Source organism: Cariama cristata, unplaced genomic scaffold, assembly GCF_000690535.1.
Source record: "Cariama cristata isolate BGI_N322 unplaced genomic scaffold, ASM69053v1 scaffold4885, whole genome shotgun sequence".
Classification (NCBI taxonomy): Eukaryota; Metazoa; Chordata; class Aves; order Cariamiformes; family Cariamidae; genus Cariama; species Cariama cristata.
The window spans coordinates 17,889-35,633 of NW_009619207.1; the positions used below are offsets into that span (position 1 = coordinate 17,889).

The 17,745-nt window shown below is 41.9% G+C and overlaps 1 protein-coding gene across 1 annotated transcript in view; it reads left to right on the top strand.

Annotated features, from left to right (window-relative positions):
- LOC104162428 (CUB and sushi domain-containing protein 2-like) overlaps nucleotides 1-17,745 on the top strand; it is a gene marked incomplete at its 5' end in the record, with an annotated part of 281,493 nt that overhangs the window by 16,112 nt on the left and 247,636 nt on the right. The window contains 1 exon segment of the mRNA XM_009701143.1: nucleotides 8,659-8,771. Within this exon segment, the coding sequence (XP_009699445.1) occupies nucleotides 8,659-8,771 (113 nt within the window).

Consider the following 17,745-nt stretch of genomic DNA (forward strand, 5'->3'; position numbering starts at 1 on the left):
ACAATGGGATTTGTTTCATTTTTTTCATCAGGCAACACATCTTCTACAAATCAAATTTCTTATTAACCTACTTTTTTGACTGCACTGGCTATGGAGGACAACTTGCATTGCTTATTTGTTTCATTTGGGTGCTTCTTTTTAACTGTAAGCTTTATAAAAAGTAAATTTCTACTGTTTTCTTATCTGTTGCCATTAAATTTTCTTTTATATATTATAAATTAAAATCTTAAGGAATTAGCGTACGTGTACCTGTATTTCGGTGGGAAGTGAGACTGTGATTTATATCTAACTCTGCAAGATGGATCTCAGCTGGCTGTCCTGGGATTGCATAGGCAGAACTGTGCTCGCCTGATGCTGCAGCTTAATATTCACTTGGGGAAAGTAAAGATTCTCTCAAGACTGATGACTAAAGTCTAGTTCAAATCATGATTTTGTATGCATAAAGAGTAAAAGGGATGCACAGACTTGGCAGATGAGACCTGGATTCACTCTGCATGTCAGTGTTGACTCTTTACAGTTGTATAGCTTTAGCTGCTTGAGATTTAGGTAGAGGGAAACAGGAAGAAAAGGGATGGATGTGTATTAAGCACATACACTAACAAAGCCATAATTAAAGTTTTTGCTTGATTGTGTCGCCTACAACAGCATTTGAAACTAATGGTAGTTTATCTTATCTTCAGTCCTGCAGTACCTGTTTGCCATAAGTCTAATGCTTGGTGCCTTTCATCTGGGAATCTCTATATGTTCTCGTTGAGGCTTTTGAGCATCCCTGCAAGCCTGGTGGGTGCTCAGGATTGTATATGGCAGGGACTGGGGTGTGGAAGGAACTCGGGGTTCAGAGGATTGCCTAAAACCTTTCAGCAGGCTGGTGCCATACCTGGGAGTGTAGCCACGGAGTTGTGACTACCTGTGCTGTGATTTCAAAGGCTGCCTCCTAGATGAACGAGCTCGAATGAGTTAGAAAGTGGTATTTCTATTCAGAATGCTTCTGTTCAGAGGATTTTTATATTTACTCTGCCTTTCTTGCATTTAAAGCCGTTTTGAACATTCATGTCTGTTTAAAGGTAAATTCCTTTAGGCCGTAGGACACTTTTTTTGCGCGGCATGCAGCAGAAGAGTTAATGTTACTAAAGGGCAGGTGTGAAAATTGGGTTATTTGCAACACCTCCGGTATGGTAATACTGTCTTGTTGTTCACCAGTTGCATTGTGTTTAGCAGTAAGACTGCTGTGATTTGCAGGGGGTTTGGACAACTTATTTTTCTCATTTACTAGATTTCACACCCCTGATGATTTTTTTTTTTAAGAAAACCAGAAATAACCTAAACCGGCCAAGTTTTGAATTGACGCTGCTGAGCCTTGCTTGGTTTAAATCCAAACTTGTCTTTGTTTACTCAGAATATCAGCTCAGATTTGCCAAGAGGTTACTAAAATTTGATGAACTTTTCTGTGAATTTGTGTTTTTCTTTTTTAGTTTGTAATAACAAGACTGAGAATATAGATTCCAAAGTTTGTCAGATATCTGCTTGCATCTCACTACTACCTGAGAAAGTACAGGAAAAAGGAGCATGGAAGGGACATGATAAAAATAATAAAATAAATCCAAGTCCATGGTCTTCCTGCTCTATTGCATTGTACGGAAAATTAAATTCATTTAAATTTGATGCTTAGTACCTGTTCCCAGCTTGAGCCATGAAGACCTCATATATTGGAGATGGCTGTGCTGGCTTTAGGCTCTATAAATAGCACTCTTCTAGTGGGAATTGACCCAAATCCCATTTTAAAGGAGTGAAGAAATCCACCCAGGCTGGAATTTGAAGCCACATGGCTGTCCCTAGAGACTGTGTTAGTTAGTGAAGCCTTTGTCGGTGTCCAAGGTAAGCAAAGGACTCTTGTGGGTGGATGAATTATACTTGGCTTGGAGAGAGGAAGAAAGTGCAGTTGATTCCTAACCCATGCTGGCACGTGGGGTTGCATGGTGTGATGTTAGATCGAGAACTGTTTGCAGAGTGCTAGATTAACTTTCTGAAAAAAAGAAGTTGTAGCATACGTCGTTGTGAGTGAGTTTAAGGGACAAAGAAAGCTTTCCCTTTCTTACCCCCCCCATACTTGTTACTGTCTTGATAAGAAAAAATACATAATAATATATGTCAGAGCCAATGGATTTTGTTATTTGAGGACAACTTAATTATCAACCAGCTGGGCAGAGGGGATGGTTGGAAAGTACTATGGAATAAAATGGGACAGGTGATGTGGGTTGGCAGCAAAGTAGCTTGGAGCTGCTTGGTGTGAAGTATGAACAGAGAATATACAAGGAGTTAGTGCTGCTCACAATGTGCCTCTGAAGGTGCTTGTTTAGGATCTGTTCGTAGCTTGACTCAAAAATAAAAGCAGCTTGTTTTTGAGCATAAATCATTCCAACAAGTTGAGTAAATCCAAATGTGAACTGATACTGTTTTTCTTAGGTCATTACAGTATCCTTTCAAGCTGGCTGAGATTTTTTTGATCCAGAGCATCATTTGAGCCTTACAGGGATCAAAATTAAAGGACAACTGTCTGAGTAACAGCAGTGAGTTCTGCCTTGCAGACAGAACTGGCTTTTAGGTGTCTGCAGCATGCATCAGCTGGAAGCATTCTCAGATCATGCTCTGCTTGTTTTATTGAAGATTAATGAGAACGTTCATGGTACCAGTTATTCTGTCAGTATGGCTAAAAAAGAAGCTAACATCTCATTGTAATTGCTTGTTTCTTTAATAAATACAGAGAGGAGGGGAGAAAAACTAACAGAATGACTGAGGAAAATATTCTGAACCAGACAAGCCTGAGGAAATGCCAGCAGAGAGGTACCTGTCTCCTCAGGTGTGTGTCTTTCATCCACACTTACTGAAAATGGGGGGAAAAGCCCTGCACAGTACTGAAAATAGAAGGGATCGGATGTGTGAAAGAGGTCGGGGCGGCAGCAGCCTGCAGTGCAGCTGCAGGGGTAAGGCAGGCAGGGGGGTACCGGAGGAGGAGGAGGCCGGAGGAGCCATGTGGATGCTGGAGCAGGTGACTGCTGGGACAGCAGAGCGGTGGTGTGGAAAGCCCTCCTGGAGACACAGCTACCACTGAGTCTTGCAGACAGCGGTGTGTGAGAAACAAAGACCTGTCAGCTTCAGTTGTACTGCACGTATGGAAGTTCTTGTGCCCAGGGCATCTACGGGTTGCTTTTTTGCCAGCTTTGTAAAGTAGTATTTGAAATTCATGGTGATTCTCTCAGGATTTGCAGGAGACATTGAACTCCTTCAGGATGAAAGATGAATTCTAAAAGTAAAATATGAAATAGGAATGACAAGATGTTTCTCCCTCCGGACTTCTTTACCCTACACCCACCAGTGGCTGTGTCTTTAAGGAAAAAAAAATCTTGCTATGTGTAATGAGATCTGAGATGGGATGGATTGCTAGGGATAAATTCCCTGATCTCTTGCTTTTGTTCTTTTATCCTTGACATACATTCCATGAAGCAGCCTTGAGGAGGACATCTGTGAGTGACCATTGACTTTGCATGTGGCTGTGTTTCTAGTTTCCCGATAGGCTTTAATTTTTAAACGTATATAACATATGTATGTATTTCTGAAGGTGTTCTCCCTGCAGCAGCTGCAGTACAATGCTTACAGATCCTTTTCATCAAGACTAAGAAGGTTGCAAATATTAATCAGTATTACTCGTACCCATTTTTCAGAGTAAAGATTGAACATATAGATAGCCTTTTACTGAAGCCAGTGAGTTTCCTCATTTCTACCTGCACGTGAGCCAGCTGTCTAGCTGAATAAGGGATATAAAATTTGATTCAAAGTCAATTGGAAGTTATTGGGCTCTTTCTGTTGGCTCCAGTTGATAATGGATTAGTTGAATATTTCATGAATGCACCTTTCAAATGACTTCAGGTTGACTGCTGCCTTGTTAGCTGGGTGTGCAGTGTGAAAGGGGACTGGCCTGCTCACTCCGGACTCTTTTCCAAAGATCACTCCAAAGGACAGCTCTCACTCTGACCTGTTGTTTTCTCTGACTTAGCTTGAATATTGTCCTGGGATAGCGCAGGGGTGTCAGACCAGGACTCACAGAACCATGCCTTTTAAACTGTACATAGTGAAAAGAGTGGTTCATTTGATGGGAAATTTTCTTTAATAGGTGCCTTTAAATTACATGCAGGAAAAAAATCACTGAAGTATGGTGTAGTGTAATTTAATGCTGGGTTAAATGATGCAATCCAATGCGTTTTCATTAGGTGTTCTGAGACACTTCTCTAGCATTCATGCTTTAAAGACTGTTGGATTGCCACCTGCAATAACTATTTTGATTGCAACCTGAGCTGATGGTGGGCATCCTACCAGAAAAAAATGATGTGCTCCATTTTAATGATGGCACCTGCACTCCAAAATAGGAGCCTGCAGTACAGTATGTGATCCAGTTGCACTTCATACAGTGGAACAGTATAATATGCAACAGGCGGAGGTGAGAGGGTTTGCAGAGGGGCTGAGATGTGGACAGTCCTGGCTGGCTGCACTTTTTCTAGGGCAAAGAAGTGTTCGGTTGTGCGTTAGGCCTGCTGAGCAGAGCACTTGGTGGGTCTTTGAGGCTCAGCTCTTTGCATGGGGGGTGGGACGATGTTCCGCTGCAAATGGGGAGCCGTGCACCAGAAATATGTGCAATGTAGGTAGCAAACCTGAGGCAAAGAGTGAAGAAGGATGCAAAGAGAGTAGAGGATTTCTGTGTTGATTTTTTTTGGTATCGTGATTTTTTGCTGTACTGTGAAGCAAGGGCAAGCTTATGAAGTGGTATTCTGGCACTGGTTTAGTTTGGTTCCTTGCAGTAGGAGCAGAATTAAGCCAATGAAAAACACATTGAAAATATCACACAATTGGTGTTGGCTCCAAGCAGCTTAAGGGGATAATCGCTCAATAAGCCGTTTGGCTAGAGGTACAGAAGAAATGGAAGATGATTATTCATGCTGTTATTACTGCTATCACCTTCTTGTTATGGCCCTTAATAAAAACAAGGAACAGACTTTGCTACTTTTCTTTCTTGTTAGTGTGTATATATATATTATATATATATATTGCTACATTAAGTAAGTGATGTCAGAATTACTGTTTTGTGTGTGAGGCCATTGATGAAAGATTTCATATTCTGTATGCCATCATGTTGATCCCCATGCTTTAGATTTACCTGGGCTGCAGACCTGGGGAGGAAGGCATATGAGGATGGTTTACCAGCCAGGTCAAATCAAGGCAGGGTGTCCTGCCAAGCTTGGCTGTTCTGGGTCTTTGGAACAGGAGCACTGAGGTTTTACAGGAGTGGTTTGAGCATGGGCCTGGTTAAATTATTATTTCTTCAAGAGGATATTGCCTGTGCTCTTGCTCAGAGAAGACGAGGACATCAGAGGAAGGAAAAATTTTCCATTGTGTGTGTTGAAGGCTGAAGAAGAGGAATAACTTTTTTTTTTGACTGCAGCTGCTTCCAGTGAGGAACAGGAGGAATTTAATCTCATTTCTCATGCAGGTTTTCACTGCAGGAGGAGATATGGAAATTAGTGGCATAGAAGGTAGGACTTGCTATGTAGATACTTTTCTTAATAAAGCAGTGTTTCCTGCTTCTTTCTGAATGAGTTTAGTTTTAGCACTAACGGGGGCACTTTTCATCTTTTGTGGGCAGAAAGGCTGATCCATCTGAAGGCGAAGACAGTGTTTGGTCACTTTTTGTGCTGTCAGGCAGCCCATTTTCTTCTGCTTGCTCCAGGGACACTAGATAGACACAAATGAACCTCTGAAGTTAAGGGCCTGGAGAGGTGGTTGGGTTTATTAGTTTTAGAAGTTCAGGAAGCCTTGGACGTTCCCATGAAAATTGTGTCCAGTCAATGTGGAATCTGTAGGAGGACTGAGAACAAACTCTCAGTTACAATTTCATGCCCTTATGCACAGACCATCCTTTTCTTTTAAGACCCTGTAACTAGAAAACAGGAATACATGCTTAAGGGCAGTGTTGTTTCAGGTAGCACGCAATTCCCATTTGCTCCTATGGGACATGTGTATTTGCTTACAGATAAGCGGGCATGTAAATATTGCCCTGAGTTATAGGCAATGTCTGCGAAGTGGGGTCCTCCTAGTACGTAGGCTGTGAACAGAATTCATGATGCAAAAACTCTTAGTTCAGAAAGAATAGATCTACTTTGGATATAAAAAGCACAGACTACCATTAAGTAATTCCTAGAGAAAGTTAAAACACTGGTGATTAGAGGGAGAAAAATTGACAGGTTCTGCTGTCCATTGTATATTTTTATTAAAGCGGGTCTCTGCATTTCCTGGAATTTTTTGAGTGCATGAAGGTTTCGGTAACCTATTTTAATTAAACTGCAAAATAAATTAATAAAAACTGTGGCACTCTTCCTCAGTTCTGTGCACGGTAAAAACTGTCTTCAATCCTTAAAAATCCTGGAAGCTTTTATTTTTAATAAACAGGCGCAATTGCTCTTCCAGCTTGTACAGACAATGGATTTTATACTGAGAGCGGGTAAGGACCTCATTGCTGACATTAAAACTTGACTGCCATCACTGGCTGGCAACTGTGTAAACTTTGCCAATAACTGGAAATTTTGCTTTAATAAAGCTCTTGGGCAGAGCCTGTCAGCTTTCATTAGTCAGTGTTCAATCTGTTTGAAATAATATTTAGGTTTACTAAATTAGGGCCACAGTAAGAACAGTAGGGGAATTCACTCACTGTTCCTGGAAGTTGCTGGGGGGCTGGTGGCACCTTTAAGGAGAAACTGGGCTTGGAAATTACAGTGTACTTGTACCTGACCCCCTGGTCAGAGATAGGATGGTGGCCCCCAGAATTAAAGATCTGGTTTTGTTCTGTGGGTGCTTTTTTAATTCCATGTAATATGAGGAGAGGAAATACTCTGAATCGAACATGTGCTTAGAGGTATTTTGTAAGGGGTCAGAGTGCTTTGTATCACGAGTGATCTTTGGCCCTCTTTGTAAGAAAGACTAGCTGCTGTATACAAAGATGTGGGTTAAACCTCTGTGTGTGTGTGTAAGAAGCTTTAAACTCTCTTTCCTACTGTAGCCTGTTTATCTCGTGCTACTTGTGTCCTTGTGATCCAGCCTGAATACTCTCGATCTCGAACGATACCGTGTGGCAGTGAGTTTCTTCAGTTACTGCTGCTCCTGCAGTTCTGTAGAAGTCTGGTTTTAGGACAGTTGTCAGGCAACGGGAATTGCGTCTGAATTTCTGTCTTTGATAATGGCAGGCGAGAATCTAGTATGAGATTACATTAAAACAAATGTTCTTTATGCAAATCTACTACGTAAATCACCTTAGCCAAGTGTAAGGAGAAGGCTTGTAAGTTATAAAACTGTAATTGTTTGTGAGAAGCGTACATATCGGTGTTCTTGGGCTGTGTCAATACAGTCAGTATCAAGGATTTAGTGTTTGGAATCTAATAATGCCAGTTAAAAATCATTACTAAACAGACTTTTGTAATAAAATTAACAGTTGTCATTTAACTCTTAAGTCCGCAAGGAAAGTGGGTGGGAGGGCAAGATGCCTGGGCTGGAGGTTTCTGCAGTGCTGCTTTGGTCTCTTCACTAGACTTGTCCCATCTTTGTATGGTCCTTTCTACTCTGACTTGTGGGCATGTGTCTGTTGTAGGCATTTCCTACAGTACATCTACTAGATAGTCTTGTGCAAACGGTTTTGTGTCTGTGGGCTTTGATTTTCTCAGCGAGTAAAGGCGTGTTAACCATCACAGATAGTGGTAGATATTAGGATGTAGGATGAAAAGTGCCATCCTTGGGATTGTTCTTGCAGGGACGTTTGGGTGGGAGTTGGGGAGGATTCCTAGAAACTTCAAACCTTATCTGTTGTAAAGCTACAGAGCAAATACTCTGAAGGCATCCACCTTGATGACTAATTAATTGGTAACATCAGGTTTTTGCCTGTTCTCTTACACTGTTTTAGTTTGTGTTTAGTTTAATGTAGCTTGTATAATGCTTCAGACCCTTATCTGATAATTTTTAATCCAAAGTTCTCAAAACGTGTTACTGAAGGCAGCCACCTTGATGACTTTAATTAATTGGTAACATCAGGTTTTTGCCTGTTCTCTTACACTGTTTTAGTTTGTGTTTAGTTTAATGTAGCTTGTATAATGCTTCAGACCCTTATCTGATAATTTTTAATCCAAAGTTCTCAAAACGTGTTATAAGCGTTACTGAATAGTGTCTTGGGCTCACTTAGCAGCCTTAGACGTTGCTCCCATTATGTGGATGGGCACACTTACTCTGAAGGGCTCAGTGACTGCTCTGAGATGACAGAGCTGGGGTTAGCAGAGGGAAGCAGAGCAGATGCTAGTGAACAAGGTGTGAAGCAGATAGACTAGTTTAAAATACGGTCAATGAAGAAATACATTAGTAGTTATTCTGGTAAGCCAGAAGGTATTAAAAGCCCAGCATTTGTTGAACAGCTATTGAATTTAAGCTGTACCAGTCTGTTTTCTTTAGCTCTGAGGCTCCACGTTTCAGGCTGTGGTATATTGGCTGGAGCAGCAGCTGCCCCACTCCTCGATTTGCTAGCGGGTCGAAGGCAGAAATGGTGAGTGTAACCTTCCTCTTGATTTCTTCCAGGTTAACGGGTTTCCAGCTGCCTGCTCCTATTGTCAGTACAGGGGTTGTGCTGTCCTTGTGGCTTGTGAGTGATTATGCGGTCAGTGCTCAAGGCTTTCAGGCACACTATGAAGGTAAGTACCCAGTTCACTAATTGTCTTGAATTGTATCTGTATTTGGCTTATGGTAGGATGTGAAACTAAGGTGCAGAGTTTATAGCAGGATATATACATGTGCAGACGCTTAATCCAAGACAGGAGTGCCTGGCTATTGTATCATTTGATCCCTTTTTTCCAGAATTCAGATGAATTCTTTCGAAGTGTAATGTATTTTTTTCCTCTCAGCATCTCTGCTCAAAACGTTTTTAAAAGCTTACTCTAGCAGCCAAGCTAGGATGACTGAGCAGGAAGGGTAATGTGGGATTTGACAGTGGAACCTGCAGGGTTACAGCAAGCGCAGCGCCCAGTGTAGCCACTGGGATTTAGAGCTGAGACCGTGGGGACTGCAGAGCAGTACGTGTGGGATGCTCAAATTAGGGCATTTTTCCTTTACATTCTCTTTGCTTATTTATTATTTTTCTTTTCCCTGCACCTTCCTCCAAGTACTTAAATTCACCTGCTGTGCTTTTTATCATAAATAATGTCCAATGTTTGGTGGTTGTGGAGGTAAAGGATTTTATGTGAAGGCTTGGTAGCTTCAGAAAGTCTTGGACAGTGGAAGTCATCAGATATGCGAAAGAGCTGGTTGTAGGAGAAGGCAGGTTGTGATTGTGAGATGACCTGCTACTGCTGGGTAAGCGACTGATTAACCATGTTAAAATTCAAGTTGTTTTTGATGATTATTGAACCTGGAATGTTGTTCGTACCCCCATAAATGTTTTCCTTTGGAGTCCTTAGAAGTTCTCAGCCTTAATGATAACTTTTTGTAATGAGTCCTACAGGCCAATTACCCAATACGCTAAACCAAGCAGATGCCTTCATTTAGATGATGTTGTAGTCTCTACACTTTCTGCACTTGATTGTTCAGGTTCAGGGAAGTTCTGTTTAAATGCCCTCTAATTTCTGATTAAAACTTTTGCTTCGCCTTGAGGCGGCACTAAGATGTTTTTAATAGTTTTGAAGTGATCAGTGTATTAGCAGATGTTCAGTATGGCTAGGCGACAGTGGTGTTCATCTCAGCCAGAGACGAAGCCCTGTTTATTCACAGGGTGAGGGCCTACTGGGGACACTGGTGGCCTGTGGTGACTGTCAGGCCAGGTAAGCACAGCAGTGTGGTGGGGAAAGGCAGATCCCATTGCCTGTTGGCAAAATCTCTGCTAGAACATATGTCAATCACTATGTCTAGTAGACATGACAGCACGTTGCTCCCAAATTGTGTGATAGAGGACATGTAGCTATTTTTGTACTTCCTTGACATTTAGAGTTCTTTTTCTGGCATTTACACACATGTACACTTTTTAATGTGTTTTTTTTATTACCTTGATGCAGCGGGTAATCTTGTACAAAGGCTTGTTCCAGGGCTGCCCTTTGCTGTTACAAATTTGTGTTCACGATGCACATACAGCATTCAAGAGCTACTGTGTGGCATTGTGCATATGGGGAAACCCACGGCAATACCACAGTTTGAGAGAGGAGACATGATCAGATCCGCACAAAAAGCTGTCTGTCGTTAAGTGGATGATCTGGAAAAAGAAATGGGGGCAACCATTGCAGGATGATGGGGAATGAAAAAATGTCAACTTTTTCTAGCTGAATTGAGAGAACAGAGAAAATTTCATTTTCATTTAAATACAATACTTTGAAGGTAATTTTTTTTTACTTAAGCGATTCTTTTACTAAGTATAAGCAGTTCTTATGAAACTCAACTTCAGAACATATAATTTAGAAAATACTTAAATTAAGTGCTTTCATACTTTTAGCATCCTTAAATTTGTGGTTTGTTTTTTTTCCCCCTGTTATACTGTCCCTTGAATTCAACATGATTTCACAATTAGCTTTGTTCACCCTCAGACTGTGGGATTTTTTTATGACTAAATGATTCTTCTCAAAAATCCTAACCAGCTGTTGTGGAGTCTTGCATTTCATTTCAACTGCAGGAGAATTTTTAAGTAGAGACAGCTATAAATAATCTAAGTTAGAATTTTACTAGGATGTGAATCTTGACAGCCTCATCTTGTGAAAAATATTCCTGAAGATTTAATAACCAAAAATGACCAATGCTTCCATTTATTGTTTCCCCTGAAAGATGCATGAAGCCGATATTAAGGCCCATGCCTAGACTACAGTGTGAAATTAATGGCAATCAGTGCTGCTGCACACCTGATGAATACATAGTAAGTTGACATTTAAAATAAATTGGGCACATCTTTTACAATAAGAGGAAAATTGGTATAAATTCCACATCATTTCCTCAATAATGCTAATAACAGTTCATGATGAATAGCAGGTGTGTTTTTTAGTTTATTAAAGTAGTTATAAAATTACATTATTATTTGTAAACTGTTACCTCTTGGCTGCCTTTTTAGACCTGAGGGTATGAAAAATAGAAAGGGATTTAAGGAAAGAAACCTGAATCTGCTCTTTATCATGCATGACTGGAGAGAGATGCTATAAACCACTGATGCTTGTGAGCTTAATGAAATGTTATGCTCTTCAAGGCGGCTCAGGTCCTTCTTTCGGAGAGACTCTGAGTGTTTGTCAAACACTAAGCAAGCAGTCGGGGCCCGAGTACCTTGCGTAAAGCTTCCTTCTGCTCTGATGCTGTGTGTTACAACTTCTGCTGAGACTGGAAGTGTTTTGGAGCTGGCTGGGACAGGACGGTTGTGCAGGGCTTTCAGGTGGGGTGAGGGCTGGCTGTGCAGGCCTGGGCTGAGGAGGAGGAGGGTGCAGCATGGTAGTTGCACCCGCTTTGGAGCCCAGCATCTGAATGTTGTGCTCTGGATGTGGACAAAAGAGGAAGCAGATGAGGAGAAAAGAGGACAGGTAATGCTAAGGTGAGAAGCTGAAGCACAGAAGAGACCAGTGACTGAGTTCGTGGAACAGAGCAGACTGACGAGGGTTTCTCTGTATCCCAGGGGGGATAGCTGAGAGCTGCTTAGTTTGCTGACCAGATGTTTTCTTCGGACAGGGCAGAAGTCTGTAGAAGACACAAGACTCTCACTTGGGACTTATCCTGATGTGGCTAGGATAGTGTTGTCCGGTGGATTTCTAGTAGGAACAGGAAGGAGTTGGATTCTCATTTTTAACTTAGCCCCTGTCCTGCTATATTGATGTTCTCAAGTCAGTTTTGCTCTGTGCCTCAGTTTCTCAAGTGGGATTATATTTTCATTCATGATGTTTGTGTTCTAACAGTGAGTGCGCTATGTGAAAGAGGAGGGATGCAATAGTGTTGAATACATGGTTGGTTTTTTTAATAGGAATCCTAATCTATGTAACTTTTAGAGCTTTAATTTTTTTTTCCCCCCAAAAGCAAAGTTCAGTTAGAAACCCCTGGAGAGAACCAGGGCGTTTTGGACTCTGGACTCTGTTGCTGCAGAAGCAGTGCTGTGTAATGCAGCAAGATTTAACAGTAGGTGAAGATTTCCCTTCCCAAGACATTGTGTTTGATTACAGCTGCAACAAATTTGATAGCTGCAAACACTAAGTGCCTGATTGAAAAGAAACAATTATGCCTAGAAGAACACTGCTTATTTTAAGAAATTAGAAGCGTTTAAATACAGAGGGAAACAGCCCCAAGTAAATGGTGCTGTTTTCCTTCGTAATAAATACCCTCTTCTTTCTCAAGCACAAATATCTCATTCTTTAGAGGGTTGTTTGTGGAGTTGTGCATACATATTTAGAAAATACAATTAAATCCAGTTCCTGTCCCTCTCTGACCATTCCTTTTGCTAAACCCAAATGAGGTTTCCTGATTCTGTGCTGCTCTGTGCATGCATTGCCACTGTGCACAAGCTGTGAAACTCCTTCATTTCTCCGTTTTCTCATCTGTCATTTGACTTTAATGGGGCAACAGTTACTGTAATGGAAGACAAATTGATCAGTAGGAGTTCTCTCTGTCTTTGGAAACAGTATTCAAGATTTTTGTAAAAACAGATAGCTGTCCAAATCAACTTCTGATTATAATGAAGAGCAACAGTCTCCTCGGAGACAGGGCCGGGGGGAGGACTCCCCAAGGCCTTGGACAATGTGCATTTTCTTGGAAATCCTCTGATAAACTGGGAAGTAGCAATCCCATTTTTCAAAGACCAGAGTGGAGGAATTTGGATGCACAAATCCTTTGTCTTTTGGAAATGAGTCTTCAATGTAAAGCTCTGGGAATAGTTTCTGAAAACTTGGCTCTGATTTCCTTGTAGTACAAGTAAAACCTGGACTCTGACGTTTGAATTGGATTCACTGGGCTGCAAGAAAGTTCTTCGGTAACAGTTTAGATTTTAGTCCTAACCGCTTGCAGTTGACGTAGGGAGGTCAAAGCTGTTGCCAGGGACTAGAGAGTCTCCAAAGCTTCAAGGGATACTTCAGTGAAAGGGTGGTAAAACGCCTGGGAGCAGCCTGCTGGGGATGATGGGTGGCCATGCTGTCCTTCTGGGCTGCTCGGTGGTTACATGGTGGCTCCTGCTTGTCCAGTGACTGCTCAAAGCACATTCTCCATCTGTGTAAATGGATTTCAGAACTTGCCAGGCTAGTACTGAATAGGCTAAAATTTGTAAAGCCATAAGTGAATGTACTTTTTATGCCAATTTGCCTCCTGAGCAAACACCATATTGGGTTCATTTAAACATGCAGCTGGGTCCCAGTTCTCTCAGTACCTAAATCATAATTTGAAGCGTACGGGGTTCTTGGTAAGTTTACTGGCTTCATGCTTTTCTCCTTTATCAGACCGAGACAAATGAATGTGAATCCTGAGTTGCAACAAAGTACAGATTAACCCTTGTTCTGGTGCCAGTGGGAAGGATGAAGGCTCTGAGTCTTGCTCTACTGCTCCTTTTTTTTCTGCGAGTTTGATGTTGCTTTATTTGTCTGATGATTGAATCTCTGGGAGTGATGGTTTACTGTGTTCAAAACCGAAATGGCCTTGCAGTTGAATGCATGGATCTGGGCCAGAGTGTATTGACTCTCTAACAGCTCCTTTTGTCTGCTTTGTATTGGGCATGTTGAGCATGTGGCATAAAGATTTCAAGGACCGTGCAGTTGCTTTTAAGGACTCTTTTGTTTTAAGGGACGTAGTTCTTTGCCTCCCATTCAGTCAACTGCTCCTGCAATTTTTGCCTTTTCAGCCTTATCTCCTGTGCTTAATGTACCTTGCCTTAGTGACTTTTTGTTCTTTTTGTTTACTATGCCTCCTAATTTTAGTGTCAGTTGTGACCTGCATAAGTTTTATCTTTGTCTCCCTTGGACTGATCTCTCCCTCCTGTGTCTCACAAGCTGAGTTAGGGTCATGCTGGAGTTGATGCTTGGAAGGGAGATCCCCCCCCCCAGGAAATCCCGTGATGCTGGTGATGGGGTGGGTTTGGTGAGTCAGCAGATAGGATGGAATTAGCAGGGAACCTAACAGCTTTGGACATTGCCTTTAAAATCAATGAAGAAGATTCGTGTTGTGATGAGGAATATGATTACAATCAGTGCTGGTTTACTTCTGCAGGTGCTTTCTTTAGCTTCAGGCACACAATCCGAGTGGCTCAGTGCCTGTGAATGTTAAAGGATGTGTACCAAATCTGAGTGTTAAGGTGCTAAATACAAGATGTGTCTAGCATACTAACGTTGCCTACTCATTTAGACAATATTTATTGTTTTAAAATATCTTCTGAGCTTCAGGTGAAGAGTGCTATGCTTTTTCTGGGCTGGAGCAGTATTAGGCTGTACTGTTTGATGTTCTACTTCAATGGTGGTTGTAACTGGTGAAATGATTCCTAACTATATAAATGGCCAGAGCTCCATGCTGAATCCACTCTATTACTTTTCATTATTAAAGAGCTGTGCTCAAGAATTAAAGTTTTAATTAAAAAAAAAAAGTTTGTAGCCCTCACAGTTTGTAGTGATAAAGCTATGGAGAAGAACAGCGTGGGAAGCCGTAAAATGGTGCTTCTCTGAATGTGCCAACACTCTGAAACAGTGGGTTCAAAGTGCCCCTTTGCCTCTAAGAGACTTTAACTTTGAGGTGTTCATTACTGTTTTGAAGTAACTCACAGCAGATGATTGCAGCAGAGATGCATAGTTGGTTTGTTCCTTTCAGCATCTTTCAGCTGTCTCTAGTTTGTTTGCAAACAGGGAAACTTGTCTACACTTCATGGGGCTACCCAGGAGCAGCAGCCGAACTCCAGCGTCTTCTGTGATATTGGTACAAATACCAATCCGAAAACATCCTGATGAAATTAGTTCTGTTGAATTGATGATACAAATATCAATGTGAAGATTTCTGTGCTCATTACATATTATTCTTATTATATTTGTTCAAAGTTGTAATTAGTTTAAATTTTGAAAAACTTCCCATCTGTTGTATTGTGGAACTGCAGGAGCTAAAAACCTTCCTGGAAAGTTTAGGTCCTGATTGTAGCAAATCATATGGAGTGCTGTAAAGAGAAACTGCCCATATTTTGTACGTAGGCCCACCATATGGAGAAGCAATGAAATAGCAGAGGGCAGTAGCAGATGACCCAGGAGTTCTCATCTAATCCCATGTACCAAAAATGGGTTAGTAGCTTATTTTCCTGCAGTAACTTGCTTAGAGCATTCAAACCAGGCAAAGAGATCAGCAGTTGAGATCCTAAATTGGCTATGCTGGCCTCATGCACTTCTTAATAACACTTACTGTCACTGTATCTTATTGTTAATGTTTATGTCTTAGCAGGTTTGTGGATGAGTTGACATGTTTTGAGTCACATTGCTGTTTCCAAATGGTGGTAAAAGAACTGATTGTTCTAGAAACAAAGCAAGAACTCCACAGATCATGTTTGAATGTTGATGTTCCTATGTCTGAAATGTCCTAATCCATTTTAATACATGGGGATTAAAAAAAGCATGATTGATCATAATGAACATCGTGCCTGAAAGAAAGGATAGGAACAAAAACTGAGTGTTATCCCTTTTGTTGTCGCTGCTGCCTGTCAAGTAGCAATAAACCTGGAGGGAAGGAGAGCGAGCTCGAGTCTTGCTGGAGAGGGAGACAGTGATGCAGTGGCACTGTCTAATGACAAACGGCTAAAGGATAGCATGGCCCTGCGGCAGCTTTGCCTCCTGCTCCTCTGTGCCGGAACATCTGGCACGGGTTTGCTGTGAAGGAGCGTGGTGGGGAGGTGAGGAGCAGGAGAAGGCTGTGCGCTGCTGTGTTCGCCGCTCTCATTTTAGGGTTCATAACACTGCGCTTAGGAATGCGTGCGTAGAGCTGTGCCAAACCGTGCAGCTGTTCAGTCACACAGTGCGTTTTAATTTGCTGCTTGTTTGCAAGGTATTAGTATCTGGACTACATGATAAACCAAGGTACCAAATAGGCAGTAAGGCAATGCAGTGTTGTCAATAATATTGAGTGACAGGATTGTTTTACACCATGTAGTGTCTGGAAGAGAAGTAGTTTTATAATTAGATACAAAGCATAGCATTGGATTGATTCTGTCTCCAATTAAGTGTTTTCTACCTAATGTAAAAAATTTGGTTGGCAATAGGTTTGCCTATCATACGGTTTCAGATTTTTTTTTATGGCTGCTCTTTGGAATTTTTCCACAGTATCTCAGCTCTGGAGCTGTGTCCCTGTTTGTCATCAACTGTTTGCAATGTGCAACTACTGTTTCATTTAATGTACCATATGCATATTGGAAAGAAGTGATTTTGCACAGTCAACTGTTCGGTTCAGTCACGTGTTTAGAGTGATGGATGCAAACTTGGTGAGCGAAATAGTAAAGTATCTGGTTGGTCAAAGTCAGTCAGCTGGGCTTTATATCCCAAATTAGCCTGAGTTCCTGCCAATGCTTCTTGCTACCCTCTGCTACTGGCCTGTGCTAGCACTGGAAGAACTGGTGTTGGCCTGTCAGTGAATGCATACCTTTAATGTCTTAGCTGTGATGTTTAAAAAAAAAAAGGGCAAAACAACAACAAAAACCCCACTCAACTACTTCAGAATTTAATAGTGGTTTAGACGAGCAGTTGTTTTATGAACAACTTTTAAAGGGTAAAAAGCCACCTGAGAAATCTAAAGTTGGCTTGTAAACCCTATTTTGCTATTTATTTCTGGTTATCTGTATCTGTTTACTCCTTTTTGCTCAATAGAGGAAACTCTTCTCCTGGTCAGAAGCATATTCCAGTCATCAGTGGCATTTCAGCCTTGAAAGGGAAATGAATGGCTAATTGGCATGACCGTGGTGACTCAATTATTTTTCACAGCCTTGGCAGGAACCTGTGGAAGTGCTGCTCAGTCTGATGCTTGCAGATGATGTCCAGTAAATTTGATGAAGTAAAATCAAGCCTATAAGCCAGGTGTTTGCCCCTTGCAGTGTCTGAGTTTGGTGCTACATCAAGTAGTCAGGCACCCATCTACAAGAAGAACGGGAAGGAGGATCCAGGGAACTCCAGCCCTGTCAGCCTGACCTCGGTGCCAGCGAAGGTGATGGAGCAGCTAGTCTTGAGTGCCATCACACAGCATGTACGGGACAGCCAGGTGATCAGGCCCAGTCAGCATTGGTTTGTGAGAGGCAGTTCCGGCGTGACTGACCTGATCTTCTATGAGAAGGCCGCCCATTTAGTGGATGAGAGAGGGGCTGTGGATGTTGTCTACCTAGACATTAGTAAAGGCTTTGGCACCATTTCCCACAACATTCTCCTAGAGAAACTTGGATGGTGTACTCTTTGGGTAAAAAAACTGGCTGGATGGCCAGGCCCAAAGAGTGGTGGTGAATGGAGTTAAATCCAGTTGGCGGCCAGTCATCGGTGATGTTCCTCAGGACTCGGTACTGTGGCCGATTCTGTTTAAGGTCTTTATCAATGATCTGGACGAGGGGGTCGAGTGCACCCTCAGTCAGTTTGCAGACAACACCCAAGTTAGGGAGTGTTGATCTGCTGGAGGACAGGAAGGCTCTACCGAGGGATCTGGACAGGCTGGGGCGGTGGGGTTTAGAGCCACACT